Here is a 14,600-nt window from a genome sequence, read left to right on the forward strand (position 1 = left end):
AAGATAAAAATACACATAATCCCGCCCAGCATTTCCAGAGTAAGGAGAGGAGCAGGTGGGGCCAGGCTGTGTGCTTCTTTGAGGCTCGTGATAAAAAAAATATTTTCCTCAAAGGCCTGTCCACTCCAGTCCCTCCAGTGGTGTGGAAGCAGGAAAGACATCCTAATGGTCCCCGTCTCGGTTCTTCCCCTGGAGCCATGTTGGGAAAGGAGACAGGGTTGCCCCCGTCTGCCCCATGTCCTCCTCAGTTGGGGGGGGGGGGGCTGACCGCAGAGTCCCTGTGAGCTGCCCCTTTTACAGGTGGAGGCGGAACCAGGATGGAGCCATCTGCAGGAAAAGCATAAAGAAAATGCTCGAAGTGCTGGTCGTAAAGCACTCCCTCTCGGAACACTGGGCCTTGCCAGGGGTAAGCCGTGCAAGCTGTCTGTCCAGAGCGTCTGTCCCTCCATCCATCCCACCCAACGACGGAACACCTGCTCCTACAGTCCCCGCCCTGGGCAGTTCTGGACTCTGTCCCTGGTGCTGAAGGACAAACCAGTACTTGGCTTTTTAGGAGGGATTCTCCCTGCTGTCTACTCATTTTGCTGTAGTGAAAACGGGTTCAGATACTCTCTGGGGTGAGCACTGTGTCCCGAGCACCAGGCTCAGCACTGCGGCTGCGTCAGGGGCTAGGCTGCGTGTCCTCGAGGAGCTCATGGCCTTGGAGGCAAATATGACTCCCCATGCAGGTGTCTCAGGCAGGCACCTGCCTCTTGGTGTGCGACCCTGAGCTGAGCCCTAAGGACAGGACAGGGGCCAGGGCTGGGAGGAGGGGGCATGTGGCCCCTCAGCTCTGGAATGGCAGCTGGTTGCAGGGCTGAAGGCCAGAATGCATCCGGGGCCTTGTGGGGATCAACATAACTGGGCTGCAGAAGGCCCTGGGCTGGACCCCCCAGGTGTTACTCCCAGATCAGTCTGCCTGCCCCGACTCCCACCCGTGTTCTGGGGGTCCTGGCAAGAGGACCACGTTCCCTGACAGGCTCTGGGTCGGTGCACAGCATCTGGGCTGCAGCCCCATTTGGGAGCCTCTCCTCTGAGCCTGCTTCTGGGAAGTCGTGATTTACCCCAACTCGGCACCCACCGTGGCCCAGTGGCCGCTCTCCTGGGGGCAGCCTGTTGGTGAGCATGTGTGGGGTGGTGGTTCCACTGGGTCCCCAGGATGCAACAAGGATTCTGGGCAGCTCCAGCCCTGCAGCCACGATCCCCTGTGCCCCCCAGCTAAAGGAGCACCACTCTGAACCAGGTATTGGGCCGGCCCCTCTCCCCCTGGGAGAGAGTCTCTAGCACGATTCAGCCTTCCTCTTGGGCACTTTGGCCTCTCCGGGTGGGACACTGGCCCAGTCCCTGGTGGCATCTTCCAAGCAGTGCACCTATAGCCCCAACCCTGCATGGGTCCCCCCACCACTGCAGCTTTTGGGGGGCACAGGCGTCTCAGGGGACAAAGCAGATGGATGTGATGTGGACTTCGAGAGACGCTAATAACAAAAAGGGTCTCTCGGAGGGGTGGAGGCCAGGCAGTGCAGGTGCAGGGCCCATGTCCCTGGGGTGGGTGGTGTCGGGAGGGACTGGGAGCTCAGCCTGGGGGAGCAGAGGTGAGAGACGGCATGTAGGGGAATGCAAGAAAATCGTTAAAACGTGCCCTTCTGCTGGTGGCCAGGGCACTGGAGGGCAGGGCGCGTGTTGCTTTATGGGCGCCCACACGTACTCCCCAAACATCGTGCCTCTGGTCTGACGCACCCTTGCTCCGCACAGGCTGACGTGGGCAGTGCACTCTGGACAATGTCACTCCAGCCCTGAGACAACCAAGCGGCCAGACACTCATCTGCCTGTGGCTCCAGGGGGCTGGCCTGCTGCCCACTCTGGGCAGATGGCCAGTGGAGGTGGGTCTCCGAACAGCCTTCAGACCTGCCCCTGCCTCCTCTCTGCCCAGGGCTCCCGGGAACCAGGAGAGATACTGCCCCGGAAGCTGAAGCAGGTCCTCCGTAGAGAGTTCTGGTCTTCCTTCCAGAACTTGCTGACGCAGGGCACAGAGGTAAGGTGGCCTCTGCTGCAGTCCCATCTGTGTGCCCCGGCCACCCACGGTGTGCTGGTGGGGAGGGCTGCAGGGTGAGCCGGATGGGACACTGGGGACCCTGCTCCCACCCCAGGAAGGAGCTGGGACCAGGAGGCGTGGCCCTGGCTCTGGTCCCTGGGCACCTGCCTTCCCTCCCTGACCTTCTTCTCTCCAGGTCAGGGGGGGCAGGCCGCCTCCTCCGCCACACACACTCTTGCCCTGGAGCACATGGGTGCATGGGACCACAGTGTCTGAGTCTCCGAGGGCAGAGGGGGCATTGGGCCAGCGCCCGGCTCCCCAAGGCCTGGACGGGGGTGGGGGCGGGGGGCCTGTATTCTCCACCGTCTTTTCTTAGTTACGAAAGCGGTACGTTACACGTTTGGTGTAACACACGCCCCTTCACACTCACCCACAGGAGCCCCGCTCCAGACTTTGTTTACTTCTTTACACGCCTGCCGCGGGCTCTGTTGCCAGTTTTCTCTCTGCGCTCGAACACCCATACACTCTTAATACAAACAGGGCCACACAGCACACGCTTCTCTGTAACTTGCTTTTTCACTTAATTTGCAATGCTCATATTTACAAATTTGCCTCCGCTTTTCCATGGTCGCATAATGATTTGTGTCATGGTTTCTTGAACGTCCTCTCGGTGGACCCAGAGTTGGTACTGGTCCTGTGTCTCTCCTATCTTAGGATGGAACAGGCGATCGCTGATATTTAGGGTGTTGACCCGTGAACCTGGTCATTTCATAAGGGCTGTCCTGTGCAGTGCCCCAGGGAATAGCACCATCTCTTTGTAGAAAAGAATTAAGTAGTTTATTTATGGAGGTGAAACATAACATAAAATTAACCATTTTAGAGTGAACAGGTCAGTGGCATTTAGTGCATTGGCCATGTTGTGCCACCATCACCTCCCACCTGTTCCAGAACATTCCATCCCCCATGAGCAGTCATTGCCTTTCCCCCCACCATTCCCTGGCACCCACTGACCTGCGTTCTGTTCTGCGTCCCGGCCTGTTCAGGACACTGGCTGTAAGTGGAATCACACAGGACGCACGCGGGCTTTGGCGTCTGGCTTCTTTCACTTAGTGCAATGTTTGTGACGTCCGCCATCCCTTTTTATCCTCCCGAGGACAGTCGAGGCGGGTGTGGATGCCAAACCAGAGACCAGGAGGGCGCTGAGGGAGGCGCGGACCCCGCGGTGGGTCGGGCACGCGGGAGGTGGTGTTGGGGAGCAGGCGGCACGGGGCAGGGAGAGAGCCCGGCGGGGCCCCGGGAGCAGTGGACGGCTGTGCTCAGTGTCCCTGGGCCGGGACAGAGCGCAGGACGTGCATGGGGCCCCTCCCTCGGGGAGGAAGCCGGGGCGGACCGGCTCACCCCTGCGCTGCCTCCCAGGTATACAGAGGGTACGTGGACGACCCAAGGAACACGGACAACGCCTGGATTGAGACCGTGGCCATCAGCATCCACTTCTCAGACCAGAGCGACATGGACCTGAAGAGGCTGAACTCTGTATGGGCCTGGGCCGCAGGCTCCCGGTTGGGGGGGGGGGGGAGATGCAGGCGAGTGAGCTCTGGGGGTCACTCGGGGCCTCCAGGAGGGGTCTGCCTGGCCTCCCAGGGGGCCGGAGCTGGCCAAGACCAGAGAGCGGGGGCTGCAGAGAGCAGAGGGCTCCGAGAGGCACTGGGAGAGGCGAGAGGGCACCAGCAGGTGGCTGGATGGGGACCCTCGGACGGGACTCCCTGGGGGAGGCTGGTTCCCATGCCTTCATGGGGATAATGTCTCCACATTTATATCAGTCCCACCGTCCCTAATCCAGACTGGATTTAAAGGACAGAACACCTGAGATGAAGGCCACCTGCTCTTTTCTCGTCAAGGACTTTCAGAGCTTGGTGGGAATTTCCCGTCATGCCTGAAGTAGCTGTTCTTTCTCCCCTTTGATAGAAGAATACAGGGAGGCAGCCCTAGGCAGAGACCGGGGGCGCGTGTCACCCCCCCCCCCACCGGGCCCTTCTGAGCCCAGCCGCAGCTCTGGGGTGTGGGGCAGAGGCGGGGCCAGCTCAGGAGGGAGTCAGGACCTACGTTTGCCCTTGCAGCACCTGCATGCCTGTGACCCCGGGATGTCCGTCCGATGGCAGGTCGTGGACAGGCGCATCCCGCTGTATGCCAACCACAAGACCATCCTCCAGAAGGTGGCCACTTTGTATGGGGCTTTCTACTGACCCATGGACTCTGGCCGGGTCCCGATGCCGGGGGTGGGTGAGGCTGGTCTACCCACAGCCCCCTTGGAAGCTCGGCTGCCAGGGACTCAGGCCGAGGCCAGCCACCCAAGGCACGGGCCGCCCTGGGCCTCGGATGGGCAAGGGGCTGCTGCTGGGACACCTCGCGGTGTGGTCTGGGAATCTGCTGCTTCTCACAGCCACCTCGAGTCACTGAGCAGACGAGCCTGTGAATTGGAGGGCGTCAGGGCGCCCTGAGAGGAGAGCCGAGGCAGGGCACGGGCCGGCCCTTGTCACACGGCCATTCCTCATGGCCGGCGTGGCTCCTAGGATCCCGCCAGCCATGGCTGCCCCTGGCGGCCTCAGCCCTCAGCCCAGGTGACTCCCTCCTGGTCACGTCGTGAGCAGCTCGCCCACCACCAGATGTGCATTGGCCCAAGGCCCGCATTTCCTGCACAGTTGGGACTGTGGCCTTGTCCTGGAGCCCACACCCCAGAGGCGGCACCCACCGTGACTTCACTCGGACCCTCACCTGCCCTGGGGTGGGGCCCCGTGGGAGCCTCAGTTCACTGCCCTGGCCTCTCAGGGCTGAGCCCCTTTGAGGGGCAAGAGCCAGGCGAGCACACGCCTTCTCTGGGGGTCAAAGTGTGTCCGCCTCTGTGCTGTCCTGGGGATCCGGGCAGGGGCTCTCCACGCACAGCGCTCCCTGTGAGCCCAGGGCGGGGCAGGCGGTGGGCCTAGATGGTGGGGGCGCCGCTCTGCTCAGTGTCCATGACTCACAAGCCATCAGCATAAACCGCCAACAGTCATCAGGGCCAGGATATCGTAAAACCCAACATTAAATCTGTTGCCCGTACCAGCCCGGCCAGCCTCTCTGTGTTCCCTACAGACAAAGTTACAGACATGGGCAGTGGTCAGGGGGCTGTGTCTGGGCCACTGAGACCTCTTCCGGCCCGCGGCCCAGCTGCCTGTGGCCCGAGGGCGTCTCCTGTGGCCATCTCCCCCCGGGTTCCTCCCCTTGGACACCCTGCAGGCTCCTTGGGCCCAGACCAGTCCACCCCCACCGGCCCCCCGTTTTTCATCCTCCTGGACCCGCCTCCAGCATGGCCCCCGGTGCCCAGGCTGGGACTCGGCAAGGCCACGCCCTTTCCGTGGCTGCCCACGCCCAGGTGTGGGGGGGCCTTGGTTTTTTATCTAGACTCCCAACTAGCATCCGACTGGCAGCACCGAATAAAAACATTTTAGAATGGAAAGACTCAGGAAATGTGTCGCTCGTGTGCATCCTTTCTGAAGGATCTTCGTTTTTATTTTATTGTTTACTTATTTAGTTATGAATATAATTTATTGCCACGTTAGCTAACATACGATGTATGCAGTGTGCTCTTGGCTTCAGGGGTAGATTCCTGTGGTTCATCACTTACATACCACACCCAGTGCTCAGCCCAGCAAGTGCCCTCCTCGGTGCCCGTCACCCATTTGCCCCTCCTCCCAGCTCAAACTGTCAGTTTGTTCTCCGTATTTAAGAGTCTCTTACGGTTTGCCGCCCTTTCTGTCTGAAGCTGTTTCCCCTTCCCCTCCCCCATGGTCTTCCGTGAAGTTTCTCAAGTTCCACATATGAGTGAAAACATATGGTATCTGTCCTTCTCCGACGGACTTATTTCACTCAGCATAATACCTTCCAGTTCCGTCCACATTGTTGCAAATGGCAGGATTTCATTCTTCCTCGTTGCCAAGTAGTATTCCATCGTATGCATAAACCACATCTTTATCCATTTGGCAGATGATGGAGATTTGGGCTCTTTCCATAATTTGGCTATTGTTGAAAGTGCTGCGGTAAACATTGGGGTACAAGTGCCCCTCTGCATCCAGCACTCCTGTATTGACTCCCTTGGGTCAATTCCTAGCAGTGCTATTGCTGGGTCATAGGGTCGTTCTATCTTTAATATTTTGAGGAACCTCCACACTGTTTTCCAGAGCGGCTGCACCAGTTTGCATTCCCACCAGCAGTGCAAGAGGGTTGCCCTTTAAAAGAACTTCTCTAAGACGGATTCCAGAAAAGCGAAAAGAACTCTAAGACGGATTCCAGAAAAGCGAACCGCGGACTCAGCTGGGCTGCTGTAACAAAATTCCACAGACGGGGCGGCTTAAACAATGGACTTGTTTCCAGTCCTGGAGGCTGGAGGTCTGAGACCCAGGGGCCAGCACCCGTCTCTGGTGAGAGCTCCCCTCCTGGCTTGGGGACGGCTGTCTCTCGCTGTGTGCCGAGTGCCTGTCCTCAGTGTGTGCACGGAGAGGGAGCGAGTGCTCCGGTGTCTCCTCTCAGAAGGACTCTAATCCTATGACGTCAGGGCTCCACTCTTAAGGCTTCATTTAACCTTAATTACAATATTAGAGGCCCCACCTCCAAATACAGCCACAAGGGGATATAGGGCTCCAGCATATGAATTTGGGGGTGGGGCGGACACAATAACACACACACACACACACACACACACACACGTGTGCACAGGTGCACAGCCCAAGCTCTGTGTAAGCCAAGAGACCATTAAGATGTATGGCTGCGTCTTACACCTGTTGGGGCACAGCGTAAAAAGAAAATTTAACAAGCGCTCAGCACTAAAGCCCCGATGGGGTCACTGGCAGCTGGCGGTGGAGGGCGATCCCAGCGCACGGGTGTCCTCTTGCCTAGGACGATGGGGGCGGGCTGGCCGGCCACACTTCCGCGCGGACGGCGGCGGCTCCCGGACGCGGGCAGCAAGCCGGGCTGTTGCGGGGCGAGCGGCCGCTGGCGGGACAGACACACACGAATCACTGTGAACCCCCGGCGGGGTCAAGTGGAACGACAAAATCGGGGAAAAACAGGAACCAGCGGAGGATGGTCGCTGTGCAATAGAACGAGAGGAGACACTCAAAACGCCTCAGTGATCAGGACACGTGTGAATCGGGGTTTTCATAGTGAGATAAAAAACAACCCAACTCGTTCTTCCTCGTGGCGCCTCGGACGTGGTGGGCTGCTTCAGGATGATGCGGGACGTCTTCCCAGCTACCGGCTGCCGGAAACTCTTTGAACGGAAACCTCGTACCTTTTCTGAGAAGCGAATGGCCGCAGACGCTGGGTGGACTTGGGGGAGAATGGAGGGGTGACGTGGTGTGGGTCACAGGTGGCCGTGACGGACAAGGCCTCCCCGTGAAGGGGGGGTGTCTTGACCCACGGCCGCGTCCGCCTGCTGCTGAGCAGGGGGATTCCTGCTACCGACCCGGGAGGAGGGGGGTAGAAAGCGCGACTCTGCTCGGGGTGCGTCGCGGATGCCAATCTCAGTGCTCTCCACTTGGTCCTTGTGGGACAGGGGAGAAGGATATTGCTGGCCTCACTGACCCACGGACTCCGAACTAGCGGGATCCGCGAGCTTTTCAGTCTCTCGAAGGAAGAGGCCGTCCGCCAGCACGTTGTGAGAATGCCCCTAAACAGAGAGGGCGAGAAACCTCGGGCCAAAGCGCCCAGGGTCTTGTTCCTCCGCGTGTCCTCCAGCAGGGACGTCGGCACACTGCTCGGAAGGATCAGGACGCTAAGAAGACTAAGCAGGAGCTGCAGAGTACGTCAGACTTGTGGGCAGCCGCTTGAAGGGGGCCAGGGGCAGATCGCCAAGAGACGGAGGCTGAAGAACAAGAAATAAATAGGATGATGCCTTATCAAACCACCTTAATTAATTTTTTGCATTCACAGCAAAACAGATCAACCGGGAGACACTCGGGTGTGAGAAAAGGGAGCATGGTCAGTCTGATGGTGCATAAAGTGTGCAAGGGATACCTTCCAGTTGAGAGGCCAGGCCACGCTGCGACGGTGGTAGAGACGGGCAGGGAGGGCTTCTTCCACGGGGGGTGGGTAGCTCAGGAAAGGATTCTGAGCAGAACGTATCTACTGTGCTTTCTGGGAGGCATGGGGCAGCTTGGAAATAAAGGACTCGGACTGTTAAAAAAAAATAATAACCCGACTCATTTCTATTGTTTTCTATGTATTTGTCTGTATCACCTGAGACAGAGAGACTCAGAAGAGCTGGCAGAGTGGAGAAGTCGTCTGGGCAAACGCTCTCAGAGAGAATGGTTAGGGAGACAGCGCTAAGCCGACCGCCAACCCCGGTCTGGGCCTTCTCGAAGGAGCACACGCGGGTCCTGGGTTAGAGAAAGGCATCCATCTACGGAGAAGGCATCGCTGTCAGGAGACGTTACCCACCCAACACCCTCGCTTTTTAAATATGTAAAGCAAACTTGATAGAAATTCAAGGGGAAATTGGCAAATTCACAGTAATATTTGAGGTACTTCCTCAGAAATCAAGAAATCAAAGAGGAAGAGGAAAATAGGGCAGAATGTGAATAACACAATGAAGACCGAAGTCACTCTGTGTGGTGTGTGTGTGCACATATATACATTCATACATGTTATGTATTTATATATATAATGTATATATTAAGCATATATACATTATGTACAACTTATACGTAAGTTTGTCGACACATAAGTTATATAAATGATGTACAACGTATTTATATACATAATAAGAAATATATATTTATCTGTATAATAACTTAAGTGTAACATGCATACAGGGGCGCCTGGGTGGTTTAGTCGGTTGAGCATCCGACTTCAGCTCAGGTCGTGATCCTACAGCTTGTGAGTTCGAGCCCCGTGTCGGGCTCTGGGCTGACAGCTCGGAGCCCGGAGCTTGCTTTGGATTCTGTGTCTCCCTGTCTCTCTGCCTCTCCCCTGCTCGTGCTCTGGGTCTCTCTGTCTCAAAAATAAATAAATCATTAAAAACAATTTTTAGCATGCATACACACGTGACACATACATAAGCATACACTGCTTATATATGTGTGTGTATATGGCTCTGTACCCCCCACCCCAATAGCAGCAGCAAGAGGCCCAGAGGAGACACACGGTTCTCAGACACACACAGGACATTCACAAAAACCAGGCGTGCTCTATATACACCACCGAGCAGATCTCAGCAACTTTGCCAAGGCGGCTCTGGGACGGGGCCACACGCTCCACACTCTTAGAACAGTCACATTAGAACAAAAACGTACAGCAGAAGGGACAGAAAGTACGTCCAGTGGTTCCAGGAGCCTGTGCTTGGGATGTTGAGTGACCGGTCCCCCTGACCAGCTTGGAGGGCAAGGAGGTGGCATACAGGGCAGGGCACCGCCGGATGATGTGTCCCTCTGGTCTCCGTTCTCCCTGGGGGGCTTCTGTCCTCACTCTGAAGCTGCCTGTTTCCTGGGTGGGAGCACTGGTGGGGAACGGCCGTGCCTCTCGGGAGAGCAGGCGCTGTCCCTGCGACTCTGCACAGCGCTGGGTCTCTGGGCCACCCCCACCGGCTCGGGGAGGGGCCGGTGAGGACCCGGAGCTGGGCATTGGCCAGGGAACCCAAGAGGGCCACCACGCCCTGCGAGGACGTGCCCTTCTTCACCTTCCTCCCCGCCTGAGACCCGCACCGTTAGTCGTGAGCAGACCAACGCGAGACAGCAAGGATGTTCGTGTCCCGACCTGCCGGCTGTGGCTGGAGAGTCTCGTGGGGAAGGTTTCTAACCTTAGCTGCACTTGGAATACTGAGAGTGAATTATCTAGGGTTATAACTTAAGAAACTCAAGAAACGGCTACGACATAAATGCAGGGGCCAACGAAGTCAGGGTTTACGGAGGAGGAAAAAATAAAGCAATGGTGTGATGAATACATTAAAAAATTGGTTCTTGGAAAAGACAGTCCAGACAAAGCAGACAAAATGTGGCAATCCATCCACCGGCCGGGCTCTCGGAGGACCGCTGGCCCCCTGGCCCTGCCTGTTCGGGTCCCCCACCAGCAGCCCGCAGCCCTCTCCCTTGGTGCAGCCGCAGCCCCTCCTATGAGCCAGCTGGGGTTCTGTCTGGGCGTCCCCTGGCTGGGCCAGGGCAGGAGCTGGGGCCCCCTGGGGCGGCCTGGAGGCCGGGGCGGAGAGGGCTGAGCCTGGGCCAGCAAGGGGGTCGAGACAGCAGAGCGGCACTCCGGCCTCACCGAGATGTTTCACTCCTTGGCCTGGTTTCGTCCTGGCTCCCGCGGCTGCCGGGAGCTCGGCTCTTCCGTGCTGGTCCCCGGAGAGATGCTCTCAGACTCGCCCAGCAAAACCACCTTCCTGATGGGGAAGCAATTAGCCGGCTGGCGCAGCTGCCTGGCATCCCTGGGGACAGGAAGCCTGGACTCTGGGTGGATAAATGGGTGAGCTAATCAGCCCTGAGCCCAATTACAGTCAGAAGGGCAGCTACAGAGGGCAGTCCACGTGGCCAGGATAGCATTAGAAGGTTTCTGGTGTTTTGAGAGCACGGGCTGGTGGTCCGGAGTGGACGGAGAGCCAGACTCTCTCAGGGCTCTGTGGCCCGGGCCTGGCCGGCAGCCAGAGCCTCCTGTGAGGGCAGCCTGCGACCAGGAAGACCGCTCACCCACACAGCCTTACACGAGTGCCTTGAATCCATCCATCCGTCTGTCCACTGATGCAGAACCAATGACACCTGTGACCATCCCTGAAGCGCAAACCTGGGTGGCACGTTACTATTTTCTGTTATCGGGGCAGAATACGCTTCGTCATCTGGGCAAATCTTAACTATGAGCAGCCCGATGTGTTTTTACTTATGGTAACAACCAGCACTGAGCTCCAGATCCAGATCATGCAGCCCGGGAGCAACCCCCCCCCCCCGCCCCGCCCCATCCCTACTAGAACGTTCCCTAAGCAGAACCACACATCATGAGTTCACAGTGTCTGGACTCTCCCACTCTGCTTAATGTCTGTGGATCCCCCTGCATCGGCACCGTACTTTTTGGTAGTAACCCCGTTTAATTTGCTTAATTTAAACATTAAGATATTCCTTAACTTGGGGCTCCCTTCCAGCCTCTCTTTGATTTGCCATATGCTAACATGCTGGCAGCTTCAAGCCTCTTTAATCTTTAAAGATTTTAATCTCGGGGCGCCTGGGTGGCGCAGTCGGTTAAGCGTCCGACTTCAGCCAGGTCACGATCTCGCAGTCCGTGAGTTCGAGCCCCGCGTCAGGCTCTGGGCTGATGGCTCAGAGCCTGGAGCCTGTTTCCGATTCTGTGTCTCCCTCTCTCTCTGCCCCTCCCCCGTTCATGCTCTGTCTCTCTCTGTCCCAAAAATAAATAAACGTTGAAAAAAAAAATTTAAAGATTTTAATCTCTTTAAAAGAGAGCTGGCTGCTCACAGCAGAAATATTCCCGTGTTGTGGGGCTCCTACACATGAGGACATATATGCCGTGTCAGCAATGCAGCACCCCCTGCACGTGACGTGGCCAAACGTGGCCCGAGGGACCACCGAGGTAAGCAGCGACAGCTGGATGTGACACCCTGAGCAGCCACTGAAGTAACGTGGCAGAGAGTTACAGCTGGGGTCAACTCAGGACGGAAGACGCAATCATAACACTCACTGCCAACAGAGGCAGGGGGAGAGGAGAAGGGAGCAGAGCAGAGGAAGACAGGCTAGAGCCCGAGCACCGAGTGTGGGTTCTCACAGCCAGGACACCACCGCCGGGAAACGCTGTGGCCTGATTCTGTTCTGCCCTCCCCCACGTCCCTGTCCGACCCAGGACCCACATGGCAGTTAGCTCTTCTCACTCTGTGGTCTTTTCCTCCTGTCTTTTACGAAGTTCACAGACCAGTCACCTTGTAACATGTCTTTCAGTTTGGGTGTGTCTGAAGTGCTCTCACCAGTGCAGTGAGATTATGCATTTTTGGTAAGAACGTCACAGAAGCGATGTTGTGTGTTTCTGGGTCCATCACATCAAGGGCTGAGTGACGCCGGCTTGACTTATTACCGATGATGTTAACCTTGGTCACATAGGTAGGGTGGCTTCTGCCAGGCTTCTCTACCGTAAAACCATTATTTTTCCCTTTATAGGTAACAAATGTAGTGAGAAAGACACTTTGGCACTATAGAAACCCCGAAGGAAGTGGGACAATGGAAGCAGACCCCTGTGCTGACCTAATCGCAAGGAGGCCATGGTGACTATGCTGGTGTCAGACAAAACCGAGGTCAAGGCAAAAAATCTCGGGGTAAAGAGGGTTATTTCATAATGATAAAGGGTCAATTTATAATAAATACATATTAATCTGAATATAGGACTTCAAATGCAAGAAGCAAAAACTGGTAGAACTGAAGGAAAGCAGACAAATCTACAGTCACAGAGACATCAACACCCCTCTCTCAGTAATTAATAAAACAAATAGAAAATCAGCAATAATGTAAAATACTAGATTCACACTATCAGCAGACTTGACCTCATCGACACTTCTAGAACATTCCACTGAGCAACCATAGAACACATTTAAATACACATATAACGATTATTAACACAGCCCACTTTTTGGGCCATAAATGAACCTCAACAAATTTAAAAGGACCCAAAGGATACAGAGTGTGCTCTCTGATGATGGATTTAAATGAATAATCAAAACCAGAAAGATCTTCAGAAAATCCCCAAATATCTGGAAACAAAAGAAAACACTTCTAAGTCCATGAGTCAAAAAAGGAATCAAAAGGTAAGTTAGAAAGTGTTTCAAACTTAGTGAATTTCATTACAAAATCCTGAGATATAGCTAAAGCAGGACTTGGAGGAAAATTTATAGCACCAAAATGCCTGTACTAGAGAAGAAGAAAAGTCTCAAACCAGTGAGCTCAACTTTCACTGTAAGAAACAACAACAACAACAAAAAAATTGAAGAGGAAATTAAACCCATGTAAGCAAAAGATCAGAATGGATGTCAATTGGGAAAGAAAACAGAAAAAAAAAAAAAAGAAATCAATGCAACTAAAAATGGGTTCTTTGAAAATGTCAATAAAATTGATAAACTTCTATCCTGACTGACTGATGAGTAAAAGAAAAGAAAGCTGATGCAAACTACCCGTATCAGGAATGGATTGACATCACTTCATACTCTGTATTGAAAAGATAACTAGGGAGCATTATGAGTAGCTTTATGCTGATCAATTAATTCAGATGAAACAGACAATTCCTCGAGAGAGATGAAGTACCAACATTCGGTCAAGGAAAAAAAAAAATAACCTCAGCAGCTCTATCTCTATTAAATAATTCAATAGCATACAAAAATGGTGATACATCATAGCCAAGTGGGATTTATTCCAAGGGCATAAGGTTAACTTAACACTTGACACTTGAAAATCTGTTAATATAATCTTCCATATAAACATACCAATTTTAAAAAAAGGTTCTCAATGGGTGAAGAAAAGACATTTATTTGACAACGTCCAAAACGCTTCCTGATAAAAACGCTCAGCAAACTAGAAATAGAAGGTATCAACCTTAAAAATAGCCAGTTATTTTACTGGCAAAATGAGTTTATTCAGGAAGCGCAGAGGAATTGCAATTTGGAATACAGCAAACTACAGTGAGCCACATGCAAGTCCGAAGAGACAAAGGAAAGGTCAGCTTTTATTAGGTTGCAGGAGGAACTTGGGGAGGGTTGTGTTGAACAGGAGTTTATTGGAGAAGAACAAGAGTTCGAGGTTGTGACATTTCCTGATTGGCAGGAAGTGGTGGTAGGTGTGTTGTTGCTGGGGCAGGGAGGGATCTTCCTTCCTTTTCTTAAAAGGAGATTAAATTCCTATCGGAAAAATATCCTCCCTCACAAGATAATTATCTTCCTTCTTCCTGCTGGTGATGCAGGCTTCAAGGAGCGATACATGTGTGAAAGTACCCCTTCGGTACATCCTGACTCCATTTTCAAGAGGTTTCCTCTATTTTCACAAAGGAAACTTCCTCTAATTGATATGAACAGCTTCAAAAGATCTACCACCAACGTTATTCCTAACAGACTGACTGCTTTCCCCCTAAGATCAGGATGGACAAAGATATCTGCTCTCAGTCCTCCTATTCAGTACTGAACTAGAGGCTCTAGCCAAAGCAATTAGGCACAGATTGAAGTAAAAGGCACGCAGACTGGAAAGAAAGAATACTCTTTTTATTTACAGATAACATGATTGTATATGTAGAAAATCCTAAGATATGTATGAAAAAGTTAATGGAACTAACAAGTGATTTTAGCAAAGTTAAGTTTGGTATACAAAAATCACTTTTATTTCTGTATACTATCATTTAACAAACAGAAATTAGAATAAAGATACCATTTACAATAACATAAAACTATCAGAAATAAGTATGACAAGAGATGTGCAAGATACGTAAACCAAAAACTACAAAACACAACTGAAAGAAACAAAAGAAGTTCTAA

At 53.8% G+C, this 14,600-nt stretch overlaps 1 protein-coding gene, 1 long non-coding RNA gene and 1 other non-coding gene across 10 annotated transcripts in view; all 3 read left to right on the forward strand.

Annotated features, from left to right (window-relative positions):
• The window catches only part of TRPM2 (transient receptor potential cation channel subfamily M member 2), a 54,893-nt gene extending 49,329 nt beyond the window's left edge, over positions 1 to 5,564 (forward strand). For 4 of the 8 annotated variants that reach the window (XM_086676107.1, XM_086676108.1, XM_086676106.1 and 1 more), the window contains 5 exons: positions 301 to 406; positions 1,970 to 2,071; positions 3,225 to 3,293; positions 3,488 to 3,604; positions 4,189 to 5,564. In XM_086676107.1, the coding sequence (XP_086532233.1) occupies positions 301 to 406; positions 1,970 to 2,071; positions 3,225 to 3,293; positions 3,488 to 3,604; positions 4,189 to 4,314 (520 nt within the window). In that variant the 3' untranslated portion in view covers positions 4,315 to 5,564. Of the gene's footprint in view, positions 1 to 300; positions 407 to 1,969; positions 2,072 to 3,224; positions 3,294 to 3,487; positions 3,607 to 4,188 lie in introns of those variants that run through there. The other 4 variants (XM_086676110.1, XM_086676112.1, XM_086676109.1 and 1 more) reach the window with 3 other exon arrangements.
• LOC112850595 (Z6 small nucleolar RNA) lies at positions 360 to 436 on the forward strand. The gene has a single exon (XR_003222701.1). It is a non-coding gene; the product is annotated as a Z6 small nucleolar RNA (small nucleolar RNA).
• Positions 5,565 to 6,385: 821 nt separating the features above from the next.
• LOC147577661 (uncharacterized) lies at positions 6,386 to 9,127 on the forward strand. Its single transcript, XR_015240513.1, has 2 exons — positions 6,386 to 7,904; positions 8,036 to 9,127. It is a non-coding gene; the product is annotated as an uncharacterized LOC147577661 (long non-coding RNA).
• The last annotated feature ends 5,473 nt before the right edge of the window (positions 9,128 to 14,600 follow it).

Source organism: Puma concolor, chromosome C2 (assembly GCF_028749965.1).
Source record: "Puma concolor isolate L17-30 chromosome C2, mPumCon1.1.hap2, whole genome shotgun sequence".
Lineage (NCBI taxonomy): Eukaryota > Metazoa > Chordata > Mammalia > Carnivora > Felidae > Puma > Puma concolor.